Source organism: Pelecanus crispus, chromosome 1, assembly GCF_030463565.1.
Source record: "Pelecanus crispus isolate bPelCri1 chromosome 1, bPelCri1.pri, whole genome shotgun sequence".
Lineage (NCBI taxonomy): Eukaryota > Metazoa > Chordata > Aves > Pelecaniformes > Pelecanidae > Pelecanus > Pelecanus crispus.
This window is the reverse complement of record NC_134643.1, coordinates 98,418,490-98,433,525: the sequence shown is the minus strand read 5'-3', so window position 1 is coordinate 98,433,525 and position 15,036 is coordinate 98,418,490. Positions and strand designations below refer to the sequence as shown.

General features: G+C 39.2%; 1 protein-coding gene across 2 annotated transcripts; it reads left to right on the top strand.

Annotated features, from left to right (window-relative positions):
• Positions 1–245: 245 nt before the first annotated feature.
• SLC35A5 (solute carrier family 35 member A5) lies at positions 246–10,720 on the top strand. Of its 2 annotated transcripts, XR_012831241.1 has the most exons (7): positions 246–415; positions 1,241–1,339; positions 2,996–3,129; positions 6,297–6,364; positions 7,701–8,496; positions 9,664–10,209; positions 10,482–10,720. XR_012831241.1 is itself a non-coding variant. In XM_009488687.2 (6 exons), exons 1-6 carry the CDS (start codon positions 286–288, stop codon positions 9,727–9,729), a joined length of 1,293 nt encoding a protein of 430 aa, XP_009486962.1. In that variant the 5' UTR covers positions 246–285; the 3' UTR covers positions 9,730–10,720. The 2 variants fall into 2 exon arrangements, 1 of the variants encoding a protein (XP_009486962.1); XM_009488687.2 differs by having other exon boundaries at positions 9,664–10,720.
• Positions 10,721–15,036: the final 4,316 nt, after the last annotated feature.

The following is a 15,036-nucleotide window of genomic DNA, read 5'->3' as shown; positions in this document are numbered from 1 at the left end:
GACGAACTGGCCTCTTGTGCCACCTTCAGTCACTGTGTGTACGTTGTTTGTCCCTGTCTGCTGGTCCTCAGAGCGTATCCTTCTCTCTTTCTTGATTTTATTCTTTTTAAATAAAAAACATGACTGTAGAATGAGATCATGGCTTGCGATGTAAGCATCTCTGTATAAAATAACACCGAGCAGTAGAATATACGCATTTTACCTTGTTTAACCAGTTTCTGCAAGTACTCTTTATAGTGTATTTTCATTTTGTTGTCCAAAGGGCATTGACAGCAAGACAGCAGAATGAAGACCAAGTGCTGTAGTCGACTTGTGTTTTGCTCCAAGACAACCATCTATACCTTTCTGCTTGGAGGAGTGTTTATTGCGCTGGGCTCAAGTCGAATCCTCCTGATGAAGTATTCTGCCAATGAAGGTGCTGTTGGGCAATAAATATAATGTACCTCAAATAAAAAAGAGTTGACGTTTGGGGTAAAACAGATACCCAAAGGACTAGTTCTCTACCTGCAGAGTTCTTAGCATAAACATTCTATTTTATAAATAGTAACGTGTTTCTGTACTGGAAAATCTCTGTATAGTCACTGGTCTGACATGAACTGATAACTTGGGTTGCAAGGTGCATGATTGACATGGAGATTCACCCTTAAAAGATGAGGCAGTGAATTATTTTATATCTGATTTTTAAAGACTACATTGTTGTGTAAGCACTACAGATGGTACCGTAGTACCATTTCTTGACTGAAATATTTGTCTTGCAACAGGCATAGGAGACAAGTGATGTCATAGCGGATGTGCTAATATAACTGGCTAGTATTACTGCTTTGCTGTTCGCCAAGTATTAGCAAAATATGCTAACAAAGAAAAGATACGGTCCTAAGAGAAGGTCGTGTTATCCTGGGAGCATTTTTTATGAGGGGGAAAAATAGCATATTGCTGTTTGGGGAAAACATTCCCATTTAAAAATTTTTTTTCAAACAGTGATGTTCTTGAGTTCTTCCAAAAAGTTCTGCTGTAAACTGGGACCAAATGAGGAAAGATTTCAACCCAGAAAGGAGGTCGTTCAGGAAGTTGTATATCATAAAAATTGGAATATTTGTAATGAAAGTGCTGACATAGCCTTTTGCATTTATGGAAAGTGACTAAAATTCTGACTGGAGGGGTTAAAATACTATCTTGCTATAATTATGAACTGGGGAGACAAAATCTGATTGTGTACTCTACGATTTGCTGAATCCCACAGAAAACAAATATGATTACCTCCCTACAACAGTGAACATATGTTCTGAAGTAGTAAAACTGGTCCTGTGTGTGGTATTGGCACTATGGGTTAAGAAAAAAGGTAAGTATCTATGTTTAAAATAAATAAAATGTGTTGATATTCTAAGATTTGCTGTACTTCAAATCACTTCTTTTGGGTTTTTTGGGGTTTTTTTTTGTTTTCTAAATGATAGATTCACATGTAGTAGTATGGAGTAGGTCCTGCTAGTAAGGTTTACTGGAATTGTGTCTTCCATGCAGACTTATAACTAAACTTTACTTTTCTAAGTCTACTTTGTGCTGTAAATTCAGGTGTTCTTGAGTTCTGTTTATGGTACTGAAATGGGGACAGGTAAGTTGAATTAGAAAGCATAATGAAGATAGTCCAATATTGTCAGAATTTTAACAGCATTTTTGCTAGGATAATAGGAGTCACCTTACTGTGAAGTCATGACTGAACAAAAGCTTCTAAAATGCACTGACTCAAGGATTGGCCTTTATGTCCCGTTGTTCTGACCACTTTTATTTAAAAGCACCATCACCTTCCACTGAAGAGGCTTTGTGTGTAGTGGTATTTGAGTCAGAAGCAACATATCAGTGTTACAATTCAAGGAAGCTTTGTTGTGAAGGAAAAGCAGTGTCAGCCTTCACTAGCTACTGGTTTTATATTACAGGCTATTTTTCCTTTTTTCTTTTTTGGCTTTTCTGTCCTGATGTAAAAAACAATGAGAGGTTAACATCATAGCATTTCAAAATGGTAGAGAACAGACGTTTAAATTGGAAGAGGGTGTCAGGCTCTGGAGACTCATGTTAAATTGAACTGCTGGTTTTGTCCACTTCTCCATGTAACAGTCATGGCTCTGGCAAGCTGGTGAAATTTTTACCTCCACCATTTAGTACAGATATACCCAAGTCAGTAAATATATTCAGTCAGTGTTTGCTGTCTTTGGCTACTGCTGATTACATGTTTTTTTGTTTTCTTTCTTTTTTCTTTTGGTTTTTTTCATTCAGTTTTGCTGAACTCAATGTGTCAGTGGTTCAGAATAGGATTAGATAACATTGTGTAGTCTTAAATCTGTGCTAACAAAGTACTTCTGTCACCAGCTCTAGAGTAGTCCAAGGTTTATCACAGTCTTCCTCCTAAAGTGCGTGTCCTGAATGCCTAAGTAAATGTCATTCTTTGTGCCTTGTCCTTTCTTTCTCCCTTCTTCCTATATGTTCTCTTTTTACCCAGATCATGTGCTGTGTGCTACAGATACTGAGTTCTGGTTTATTTTGTATTTCTGACATTACTGGCTGTCCTTTGGGTGTTATATGAACAGATCCACTGTTTGTGTCATTGTTTCATTTCTAGATTTGATTGACGATCACCAGAAAATCGTACCCAGTAATGATGTCGCTACTGTGTAGGGGCTTTGGGGTGCTTTTTGGCCCTCAGAGAATGGTTGATAATTGAATTTTTGCTCCCAGTGGACAAATACTGTGGTGTGGGTAAAAGGTTCCTTGATGTTTTCTTAGCTGAAGCAAGGAGATGAATGCCCATAGACACAGGATTGCTGCTCTAGCTATGTGTTCTGCCCTGGGTCTGTCCTCTATGTTGCCAGAGGACTGTGGTACCTTAGTTTTCAGGAACACTGTTGGACTGAACAAACAGAACAGTGGTACCTATCCTGTTATAAGGGAATGGGCTTTTGATAATAAGAAAGATGTCCTTCTTACTGATACCTTTTCCTTTCAGAGGGTTGTTTGGATCATCCCTTTGAATGTCTCTCCTGGAAGAATTTTTGTAATTCCATGAAATGGTCAATTCCTGCCTTTCTTTACTTTTTGGATAACTTGATTGTCTTCTACGTACTGTCCTACCTCCAGCCAGTAAGTATACGTATACCAAATAAAGTATCTTCCAATGCCTTAGTGACAGGTAACGCTGCCTGTAGGCTATATACAGTTGTAACGCTGGCAAGGCAAGATTTAGAGGTAAAAGAATGATCTGTTACCTGACCAGCCAGACCTTCCCATTCTCTTGCCCACTGGTCAGTGTTGTGCAGCCCTCAGTAGAGGGGAGTCTCTGTGTATTTTCTCCATCCGAAGTGATTTAGTGGTAGGCTGAATCGCTGAAGTACTAGGCAGGTTTTTGGTGCTTTCCCTCCTTTGCTTTCTTCAACTCTGTATTTCTCTTTCAATGCATTTGCTCCTCTTGCTAGTATTTGAGCCACACTTTTCTGTGCAGCTTCTACCACTTTATGTATGTGACTTCACCTGTTGACTTGTTTTCTTTCCTCACTGACTCCAAAGAAAAGTGAGTAAATGTAATCCCACAAAAGGAGTAAGTGTAATAGGAACTGAGGAGGGGAGGAAGAAAACTGTTTGACTTAATTGTTGTGTTAGTTTATTGGTTATGTTTAAGCACAAAATGTAATTGGTACTTTCTTCTAGCTACATTCAGCCTTTTGGATGAATCTACGTATGTTCAGGAAATAGTACAGTTTTTCTGCTTTCTCTTTCGTGCTAGGATATTTTATGGTTCAGAATCTATGGTTGAACTTAGATGGAAACAGATGGTTAGTGCTTGCTATAAAATACTGTGGCTGCCCATTTGACATTAAAAATTAGCGTAAATGTTTCTGTTCCTTCTCCTTCAGCATTTCTCTTTAAAATATTGTCCTTTTAGGTGTACATTTCTGTCAGGGACAGACCAGAGTCTAGAACAGGACCTGGCTGGAAAAATCTAATTAAAATCAAGACTCGGATATCTTAAAATAACATGCACAGGTGTTTGGGTCTGTGGTTTGTTGTGTGGGGGTTTTTTTGGTGTTTTTTTGGGTTTTGGGTTTTTTTTTATTTTTACTTTAGGAAGGAAATTCAGCTATAATGTTTGCAATAGCAAAGCCTGATATTTACTAGTTTACATAAACACTGTTGCTTTCTTAAGCAAGTTGATTTGGCTCAGTTAAGGTCATCTTTTGTCAAGTGCACAGCTTTTATATTTTACACCCCCCCCCCGTCTCTCTCCCCTCAGAACATGTGCCCTAAGATTCTTCTTTTTTTAGAACTCTTAGCATCTTATACCTTTTAACTGGATATATTTTAGGAGGGTTAGCTAAATTGTAACATATCATGGTAAACAAGCATTAAAAGAGATAACTAAATACCTGTAAGATAGACTACCTTGACAGTGTACAAGACTGTGAAAATAAAAAGGTGGAGGCAAGATGCTTGAAAGAAGGTGGCCATACCTGACTGAACTTGGTTTCATGTGACTTTAAAAACTGAGTAGGTTTGGGACTAAGTAGTACCTGGCTGAGCAGCTGCTTGAAGTATAGAGTTGCTTTGGTGAGATTTTTTTGCTTGAAGCTTCAGCTATAACTATGGATATTCTTTAGTGGCTAACATTTCCTAGAGATAAGACTTACTTTTTAGAGACCTGTGAGTTCGTGACATATAAGTTAGTGGCATGGTGATCTTTGGTAAATTTTTTTCTTATTCCTTCTCATCTAGGACAGAGGTCCCTTGAGGCCTTAGAGAGCAAAGCAACTGAAACTTAATTCCTTGTAACTATCCTGCTATAGATTTTGATCATATTATGTTACCGGAGATGTTGGATGGGGGGCTTTGACTGTGAAGCAAAACCAGAGTATATGTGGAACACTTGTATGTTTTGCATCAAGCGCCTTTTTTCCGGAGTGGTTTCTGCTAGTTCCAGATTCACTTGTTTATTAAATATTTTTCTCCCTCCACACTGTTCACCTAACATGAATATTTATTGAATTGTAATCTTGCAAAGCAGAAAATTAAGCTGTGGTTTCTTAGGCAGATGCCTCGTGTCAGTCTTCAGCTTACTTGAGACAGTGTTGGGCTGTTTCATGAGATTTAGTATTTGTCAGATAGTAACTAAGGTAATGGGAAAAGGGCCTGTGCTTTTCCTGTGGTAAATGAAAAAGGCTTTACTATTGCAGAATTGGGAATGTGGAAATGCAGATGAGAAAGTTCAATATAATGTCTGTGTTTTGCACTTCTGAATCCATATGTGTTTTCGTGTAAAATTGTCTAAAAAAGTGATCTTGCTCTAACGCTGAATTGGAGGAAGGAGTTCAGATGCCTAGATTTTTGTACATTTACTGACTACACAGCGCGGTTCTGAATAAAACACAATTTGGGAAACACCCCCACCCCTCAAAAAGAACCCTTTTTCCCCCACTGGTGCTGGTAAATTCTGATCTTTAATGGTAACTGCAGTGCCTAAAAGAGCTTCCTCTTGGTCCAGCATCCCAGTATAGAGTGTCTAATACAGAGACCAAAAAGGCAATTCTTGCCACAAGGAGTTTGCAGCTTGGGATCATGGCCATGGATTCGGGCACTGTCATTATTATACAGCTATTCCCAAATTAGACAGGAGCATTTGAGTTGTCTTCAGTTGTACTTTGAAATAGGTGAATTTTTTAGTACAGTTGCAGTCTTGAAAATTCAAGCCGAACATGTCCTTACCTTTGATAAATGATACAGCAAATGCATTTGACATGCAGGAAGTTTATTTTCTGCAAGTGCCTTGTCCAAGTTTGGGATTTCGTGAAAGCTACAAGCTGGTACTGCAGCCAGAAGCAGCCTTGCCTTCCCCTATTTTTTTCTTATTTTCATTTTGGAGCAACTTCCTACTTTGTGCTGACACAGCTGTTTTTGCAGCTGACTGGTCAGCCTGGCTGGGAAAATAATCTGACAGAAAACTAAACCATTTTCTTTTTTGTTAAGTTTTTTTTGTTAAGTAAGTTTTCTGCTGGGTTGGTTTCCTCACATCTTTGTTTCAGTACAGCTTTCCCCACTACAGTGGAACTTGGGCTGTGTGGTTTGCTTGAGATTTTGAAATGGAACTTGAATGTCATTTTAGGGGCGTGTTATTCTACCACTTGGTAAGGAAGAAAGTTCAGTACCAGGATGAAGCTTTTCACTCTGGCACCTTGCAGAAAGGTGAACACATGAAGTTGGTGAGCTCTTGATGTCCGCAGTATGTCTGGAGTATAACTTTGTTTCCCTTCTCTTTCTAGGCAATGGCTGTACTCTTCTCAAATTTTGTCATTATAACAACAGCTCTTCTCTTCAGGATAGTGCTGAAGTAAGTAGTATTTACTAAAGTAAATCAAATTTTATATCTTCCTAGCCTTGATGAAGAGGTTAAGCTACATTCTTTCTTTCTGATGGGAACAGTAGTTCTGTTTTCTTGTGGCTATACCAACTTGGAGAGATGGTTTTGTTTTCTACATCTGAAGCTGTAGGAAATAATAGCTTATTAGGAGTCCCTACATATCTCTACACGTTTGGTCAACTGTAATAGAAACCAACTGAAATCCTGATTATATAGTTGTTGGATGGTCAGAATTAAGGTTTGGGTACTTTCATTTGTACATTAAATGTCATATTTCATGATTAGCAGTGCTTCTTTCCAGTCTGTTGTAATTCTTAATTGAATGTAAATGTAATCTTAACAAAAGGAAATGAGATATGTAAGAGTGAAAGATAGAGGTGTCTTCAGTAATATTGTGCCAGCCCTGGTGTGTTTCTGGTCAACTGCATAGTATGTTTTAAAAAGTAATTGTATGTGTCTTCTTCATTACTCATGTGACAAAAGCCAGACTCTCTGTCCTATGTGTTCCACTTCACCTGATTTGTGCACTTTATGGTGTGATTTAGATTCAGAAAAGACTGACAGGGTAATGGATATTAACTTCACTCTCTACTCAAAAAGTCATTTGTGTTGAACGTGGAGCAAAGATGCCTTTTCTACAGGTGTTAATATACCAAAAGAGTGTCTGATAGTCTGACTTGAAATGCTTTTTCTCAGTTGTTTAGTTTTATGTCTCTTGGGATGTCACAGTTTACTTAATCTTCCAAATTTCTGATTTCCCCAAGATAAACAGGCTTTGTGTGAGTGGAAAAAATAGTATAAATAGTTCTAACAGTCTTATAAATTACATTCATTGATTTATATGATGTACCATCATAAAATACTAGAAAAGGGCACAAAATCATGGGGGAAAAGTGAAATGTAGTGAAAGTTTACCAAAGAAAGAGGGTAATTATTTGAATGTCTGTGATTTCTTTTTATCCGTCAGACCCATGTTCCCATGGAGACAACAGTTGCTTTTAAGTTGTGAGGCAGTCAGTATCTAGGACTAACATGATCTTGAAAGACTTTCCCTAAATTATCTCTACAGAATACTCCCATTTTGTATTTCTGTGATCACCAGGCTGGCTCCCCCTTGCCACAGAAAAGCATGCTGCATTTTGGCATTTTACTGGCAATTCTGAAAAGCCAAAATTTTTCTTTGCACCTGTCTCTGTCTCCTTATCTGTGGCATGTCTTTCATGTGTTTTGTAGAGCTGCTTCTCCTGTCATTTAATTTGTGCCACTGTGTTTCTAAAATTGGTGGCTTTTTTTTGTCTGCTCCTAGGCGAAAACTCTCTTGGGTACAATGGGCATCTCTGGTGATTTTATTCCTGTCCATCGTTGCCCTGACTCTAGGAACTGGAGGCCATCAGCAAAGCTTGGCTGCACACGGATTCCATCACAATATGTTTTTCAGTCCATCTAACCACTGTCTTCTCTATGCTGGACCTGAGGAAGCATGCCTGGAAAAGGGCAACTGTGTAGCACCAAGTTTCCTTCCCAGCTTCCAGTGGAATGTCACCAGTACCATGGCAGGAGCATTGAAACCTCTCCGCCTCAGCCTGGGCCATCTGCTTATTCTAGTGCAGTGTTTCATTTCTGCCCTGGCTAACATCTACAATGAAAAGATCTTGAAAGATGGGGATCAGCTTGCTGAAAGCATCTTCATGCAGAACAGCAAACTCTATGCCTTTGGGGTGCTGTTCAATGGGCTTATGCTGGGGCTGCGGGCTAAGGACCGGAGGCAGATAGGGAATTGTGGCTTCTTTTATGGGCACAACATCTTCTCGGTGGCTCTCATATTTGTCACAGCTTTCCTGGGGCTGTCTGTAGCCTTCATCTTGAAGTTCCGAGACAACATGTTCCATGTTATGACTGCTCAGATCACCACTGTCATCATCACTGCCGTCTCGTTCGTCATCTTTGACTTCAGGCCTTCTGTAGAGTTCTTTTTGGAAGCTCCTGTAGTGCTTCTCTCCATATTCATCTATAATGCCAGTAAACCAAGAGGCCTGGAATATGCCACTCTGCGGGAAAGGGGCAAACTTGTCAAAGGAGATGCATGGGAGAGGTCAAGTGGGGTAAGGCTTTTCGGTACTTGTCTCCTCTGGTTTCTCTTTTGTTTCACCTCCATTTATGCTGTGGAATGTTTGGAAGATTCATTTTGCATGTGACTGGACTCATCCCTCAACTCAAACACCAAAATTCCTTAGTATTTATAAAACCTTTTAAATTGATTGGGTATTGCTTTGCATATTCCACTTTTCCAATTCATGAAGCCTAGGTAAGCATTGGTTTCCTGCTGTGACTATAGACAGTCCTGTGAGCAACTTTAGCTTTGTACAAATCCTCTCTGGAAACCTTTATAACCAAAATATTTTGCTGGCCCTGGGCATCCAAAAATTGGAATTGATGCCTGGGAAATAATTGTACTTAAGTAGAACTGATAAATCTATGTAGCTGCGCCCACATCATGAAGAAGTTAATATATTTGACGTTAAGATTCTTTCTACCTTAACAGTCAAAGACACCTGAAGACAAAAAGGTAATGTTTAAATACAGAGTTTTAACATGTGTTTTTCTTATGAAACATTTCCTCCAGGCCCATTAGTGTGTTTTGTCCTAATGTGAGTGGTAATGTAGTTAACGAGAACACGGCAGGGAGGGCTTGCTCTTAGATATGTCATTCAGTTGAGCTGAGCAGTCAGTGTAAGGGGGAAGGGTTAATGTCCGTGTACTTTTCGTCTGCCTGTACAGACGTGTTCTGTAATACACGTTGCAACCAGCAGAGAGAGCTGTCTCCATTTAATGCTAAGAAATGTTAAACTTGGGAGAGATGTTTTCCAGAAATTCCACATGGTGCCTTTTTAGGTTGTTGTTTAACAAGCAGTAAATAACAGTCATATATTTTTGGTATATCAGAAGTTATCTATTTTAACACTTATAATTGAGCAGCTGTGGTAAAAACAAATAGCACTATGTGAGAGTAGGCTTCCTGATGAAGGAATGGGCTACAAGCTGTTTTAGGGAGTGAGTCACTAAACAGTGTTAAAGATACAGCGGATGTTTTTTATAAGCATGTATATCCTAAAGCAAAATTATAACACAATGGTAAGAGATTTAAATTACAGGGTCTTGATTTTATGCAAGTGATGCCTTCAAAATAAACTTCAATCCTGTCTTTTTTGTTTTTTTTGGTATTAATAACAAGATAACTTTTGCTCATATTTTGCTTCTGGTTCCTGTAGGACGGAGAAGAATTTGAGAGATTGAACAAACCAAGCAGTGACATCGATACAGATGATTCCCTCTAGCATGAGGCTGCTCACAGGAGTGCTATTACTCGTAGTGAGAGAATGTTAATGTTTTGTTAACATAGAGAAGGATTGTGTTTCCCTACTTGCAGAGCAACTTCAGACTGTTTTGGGGTTGGATGTCAGAGGTGGATAAGGAAAACATTCAAGCCATATATATGGAGAGTTGTATTCCCTCTTCCTATCTATGTAAATCAGGAGTTCAAAATCTGCTGAAAGAAACAAAATTTTTAACTGATGCAAACAAGAAGAGGCTTGGACGCTGGACTCAGTGGTCTGGGTGACATGTGTTGCATTGTGGAAGGCAGTCCCGGACTCTAACCGTATGTCTTTCACCACTTTGGTTGACCCAAGTCACTGCAACTTCCTATATGAATTCCTTGGTTAGCCATACAGAGATAAAACTGTTCTCCACCTTGCAGAAGTGATATGAGTGTTGATTAATGTTTTTGCTGCATCTTCCAATGTACAAATGCTCCAGTAAGTTTTTGTTTCGGGACTTAAGATGTTACTAATAATGTCATAAATAATGAGGAATATTGACTGATTTATTGTATTTTGGCAATTCAGATTGACATATTCCTATAAAAGAGTCCCTCTGAACCAACCTCATCAAACTTTGACTTGAGAATGTATAATAAATCAAATAATTTGGGTTAAGGATATGTTGATCCTTCAAACAGGCAGATCTCTAGAGTGTGATTTGCGTTGGAATGGTCTTAATTCTGTCTTCATTCCTGTTTTTACATCAGCGTAACTCTGTACTGACTCCTGTGGAGTTCATCCTTTCTGATTTTCTCTGATGTGACTGAGAGCAGAAGAGATTTCACTGACTTCAGCCACTAGTTTCCTCACATTTTCAGTGTGGGGCTGTTGTGTGCCTGTCTCCTAGTGTCTGGGGAAGTGCAAATCTGGAATGCCTTTGTAGCAGATAGTGGATTTTACATGCAACTTACGTGGCCTAACTTTGAAAGAGCTTGAATAAAACAAAAGTGTGTTATACAGTGTGAATGTGTCATAGTGTCTTTTTTGCATTTAGAACGGCTGTGTGTAGAAGCTTAATTTGCACTGAGGCCACTATCTGAAAACAAGTATTATGCAGCTACAGTGGTGCCCTTCAACATCTGGAGAACTGAGCAAGAGGGTGCAGGTGGTAGTATCATTTGGTGTTGCTCCACCCTGTCAGGCTGATAAGGTCTTGCATTCATTTTGTAGAGAGAGAAATCATTCTGCAGAGTGCCAGGCATAGTGATCTCAGAATCACTGTTGAGGCGTCTGCTGGATTGTATTTTGAGTGAGATGAAAAATGGGTTCCAAATAATTCGGAGAATTTTAAAAGGGGGAAGGGAATAGGGATGCAGATAAGAGATTCTTGGTATGTTCCTAAAGCCTCTTCTCTCAGAACAGTGGAAAAGATGTTGGTTTATACTTTCCTCCCTTCAAAAATGCGTCTTTCATATTTGAAAGATATTGTCAAAAGAATTCTTAAGAAGATAAGCAATGAGTTCAGTGTCAAAGCCTCATACCACAGTGTATAGTAATCAGTTAGTGATGCATTTCTCTGTGGACTGAAGACAGTCCTGCCTTTGTTCCCCTTTGTCATCCTGTTTCCAGGCTCTGTGTATAACAGCTTACTTAGGCATACTGTGTTGATGGCTCATGGCTGTATTAATTAACATACCTCCTGTCATTGATCCATCAAGAGGGGCAGCCTGTTTCCATATGTGGGCAATGACTGTCAAGTTGCAAACTGTGAATGTAAAATTATTATTCTCATTTCTTACTTCTTTCCCCGGGAGTACTAACTTTTTCTAGCATATATTAAGAATAACTGTATAAAGTGAAATTACTGTTGTGGTTGAAAAATTTTTTACAGCTGATCTCATTGTGCTTCTATAGTAGGCCAGTTCAACAAAAGGAATCCTACTTGTTTGCATCTGTATAGAATGAATAAGAAAGTGTATTTCATATACCAGAAACATGTTTTTCATTGGTTTATGATGTCCTGTTAGGAAGATGAAACTTCAATGAAAAAAAAAAAAAGTGCTCCAGCTGTTAAAGACTTAGTTGCGATAAGACATTTTCATTTTTTTCATTACATACAGCTTTGCAATATATACCTTCTTGAGTTCATTGTCTTTTTCAATCGTAGCTACCAACTTTAGCAGGTATTTCCAAGAAGAGTGAAAGTACTGTTAGCTTTGCATTGCTTTGCATTTACATAAGCAGTAGCTTTTTACATGAACTTTTCCAGAGAGCTTTGCCTTGCATTAAGTCAGAACATGGAAATCAGCCTCATGCCTCTAATGACAGAGCACCAAACCAAAGATGAATGTCTTAAAAAACATGTTTGACCTTCCTGCCTGAAATACCTGCCTTTAAGAGAAATGAGATATGGAAATGGCTGACCTGCAGGTTTTATAAAGTGCACTTAGTTCTTGCTTTCAACTCTTGTCCTGCTTAATGATTTTTCCCTCTATAAATTTCACCAATGCTATCATGTTTGACTTATTTGCCAAAGTCTTAGATTGCCCAAAGATACCAGGTATACAACTTTGATCCAAGCATTTACTTGCGCTGTAGAGTTGGTCCTGTCTAACGTAGAAATCTTTCTGCTGTCTGCAGGTTGGAGGTCTCAGAGAGATTCTGTTGGATTGGCCAGGCAGGTTTCTTTTAATAATGAAGGAGAACTGTATATCCCCTTTGCAGCAACAGGAATGTTAACTGCTGCCTAAAAATGGGAAAGGATTTGCATCAACTTAGCAATAAGAAAGTGTGTAAAGTAACCTGAAAGTATAACTATGTAATTCTGTGTAGCTGTACTATCCATGGCAATAGCCAAAGTTAGTGTGTACATGAGATTTGTTAGAGGAAGTGACTGTAAACAACTGTCAGCTGGAGAGAAGCCCTGGTTAGCAAGGGGGAGCTATTCCATAGTTAAATGTTTCAAATAGATCATGTGAATCCCACCTGATTAAGTATTTCCACTGTATGGTTGTTGACCTACTCCATATTGCAAAGCTTATTGTTTTTCTCTTCAAATGGCAGCAGGGAAATTTATGAGGAGATTTTTGGAGAGCTGCGTTAGTTTGGCACATAGTCTTTAACGAATACATTGGGCAGAGAGCTCTTTGTAAGCTCTGATTTAGAGCCCAGATTCCCAAAAGTTTGAACTTTCTGCTGAGGATCCATCCTGCTGATGATGTTATGTTCCTTCCTCCAGGTTTGAGGAAATAGTTCACCAAACCTCCCAGGAAGAGAGATGTGTTCATGTTTCTCTTGTTTATAACAAGCCAGTTAAAGTAATATCTATTTTGGTTAATTTCAGCTACTTTGTGAATGTAGCAGCTGAGCCATGGTGCTTGAAAGATAGCCTGTGGATGAAAACAGCCGTCTTGGAGCTGAATCAAATCCCATAAATATGTATAAGAAAAAAGTTCTTCTTTATCATGTGGTATCTTCCCACTAAGGGCTGTAGAAATAGGACCTTAATAAGTCTGTCCTCTGAGTGTTGCTGCGGGGACAGATCCAGTGCTTTGGATTTGATTTGTGTTTTGCAAAATGAAGTCTTAATTTGGAGTATTGTAGCTCCTGAATGCTTACAGTTTTCAAGATAACTATATGTTGTGGTTGAAAGGATTTTTTGGCTTGGTGTTCCTTCAGGCTTTGCCTTTAGGTTTCCATGGGGAGAGATAGGTTGCAAAACCAGGATTTTAAATCATTGCTAAAAGTTTCTGGTAATTTTGAGCCAGTTTGTAATGCAGGCAGGAATTGGCATCACAATGTAGAATAATACTGAGTCTTCCTCAAATTCTGTCAATATTTGAATGTGTAGTTTTGGTTAAGAGCCCGTCCCAACCTCCCTTATAAGTGGAGAGCTTGTTTGGAGTTGTCTTTTTAATGCAACTCCCACAGAATGCCTAGGCTGGGTTTGGTACTTGCACAATTTAACTTTGAATTCTGGAAGGGGGGGGGGGGGGAGAAGGGGAAAAGAAAAAAGGCAATTTGGATCAGGTGTTGCACTCTCTTTTGTAAGTTAACAGTCTCCTCTTCCTGCTCAGCACAGGACATTTAGTTTCCATGATTTGTAATGTGAGTTAAAAGGGCTTTCATTTACAGACTTTACAGAAAAACAAGATTACAGAAAGGTTGAAATGAACACCTGAAAGAAAACACCCCAAAGGTGTTTCCCTTTTTGTCTACAGGAGGTGGCTGTTAGACATCTGGTATACTTTCCTCTGCTTTTGCTTTAGGCAAAGAAAGTTAGGCAGCTGACCTTAATACACTGATGCATGAAGCACTTGTTTTCTAAAACTGAGCTATGGGACCTTCCATTTTCTTCTAGAAACCTTTCAGTTCTATGATTCTGATTGTAGTTCCTCTTTGGTTTTTTGAATTTCTTTGTCCACTGCTTTCATCTGTGCAAGTGCTGTAGCTAATGAGAGCTTGGAAGCTCTCTGCAAGAAGCAGTCTTCTCAAATGGTTCTGTCCAATGCCTACTACCTTCCCCCACTTATCTGCAGTCACCTGAGAGAGGCAAGCTGGGAGCTGTACCCTGTGCTGACTACACCTTGGGGTACAGAGGGCAGCCTGCCCCAGAGGGTGACCAGGTTTGTAAAGCTAATGAAGAACCTCAAACTGGTGAGGCCCTGTGACCTCTCCACATCTGTCTGCCTTTTTGACATTGAGAAGGGCAAGCAAAGTCTGACCTTTTGTGACTAAGTTTCTAAAGAAAGTATCTGGTTTTGAGTGAACTTGTTGCTTCACCCAGTTCTGGTTTTGTCTGGGCCAAAAAAAAAAAAAAAAAGTTAAAACTCAAACTGTGGAGCATGCTCTGGCCAGCTTAGATCTGTAGCTTCTCCCTATTCCTGTGCTACTGCTGTGATGGCAAAACCTAGTTAGTGTGCCCTGTTGCATGTGTCTATACATGACTTGCACCCATGTCCTGGATTATAAAAAGAAATGTGACTGGTCAGGCATGCCTTCAACATTAGAAGTGACCACTGTGCCAGTATGAAGGCTTGCATGATACCTTCACTTCAGGATATTCCTAAATTTTTCTGCTGGGTCATTAATGTTTAGAAATCTAACCCAAATGGTGTTGAAAGCATGGCTATGCATGTGGTTCCTGCCACTGATTTCAGTAGGAGTAGGGTGGTGCAACAGATCCAGTGCCCAAACACACCCATGAGAAGGGATAAGAAAACCATTTCAGAGAGTGTGGCAGAAATAGAGCTGGTTTAGTAGCAGGTCAAATTATACCCAGATAGTTTTATAAACATATAGTCTAGATATTTTTTTCCATGG

Excerpts from the sequence above, each read along its gene's own strand:
- SLC35A5 (XM_009488687.2), top strand. The coding sequence starts at position 286 with ATGAAGACCAAGTGCTGTAGTCGACTTGTGTTTTGCTCCAAGACAACC. Across the intron at positions 1,340-2,995 it reads ACTATGGGTTAAGAAAAAAG|AGGGTTGTTTGGATCATCCC; the intron begins GTAAGTATCTAT and ends TTTTCCTTTCAG. Across the intron at positions 6,365-7,700 it reads CTCTTCAGGATAGTGCTGAA|GCGAAAACTCTCTTGGGTAC; the intron begins GTAAGTAGTATT and ends GTCTGCTCCTAG.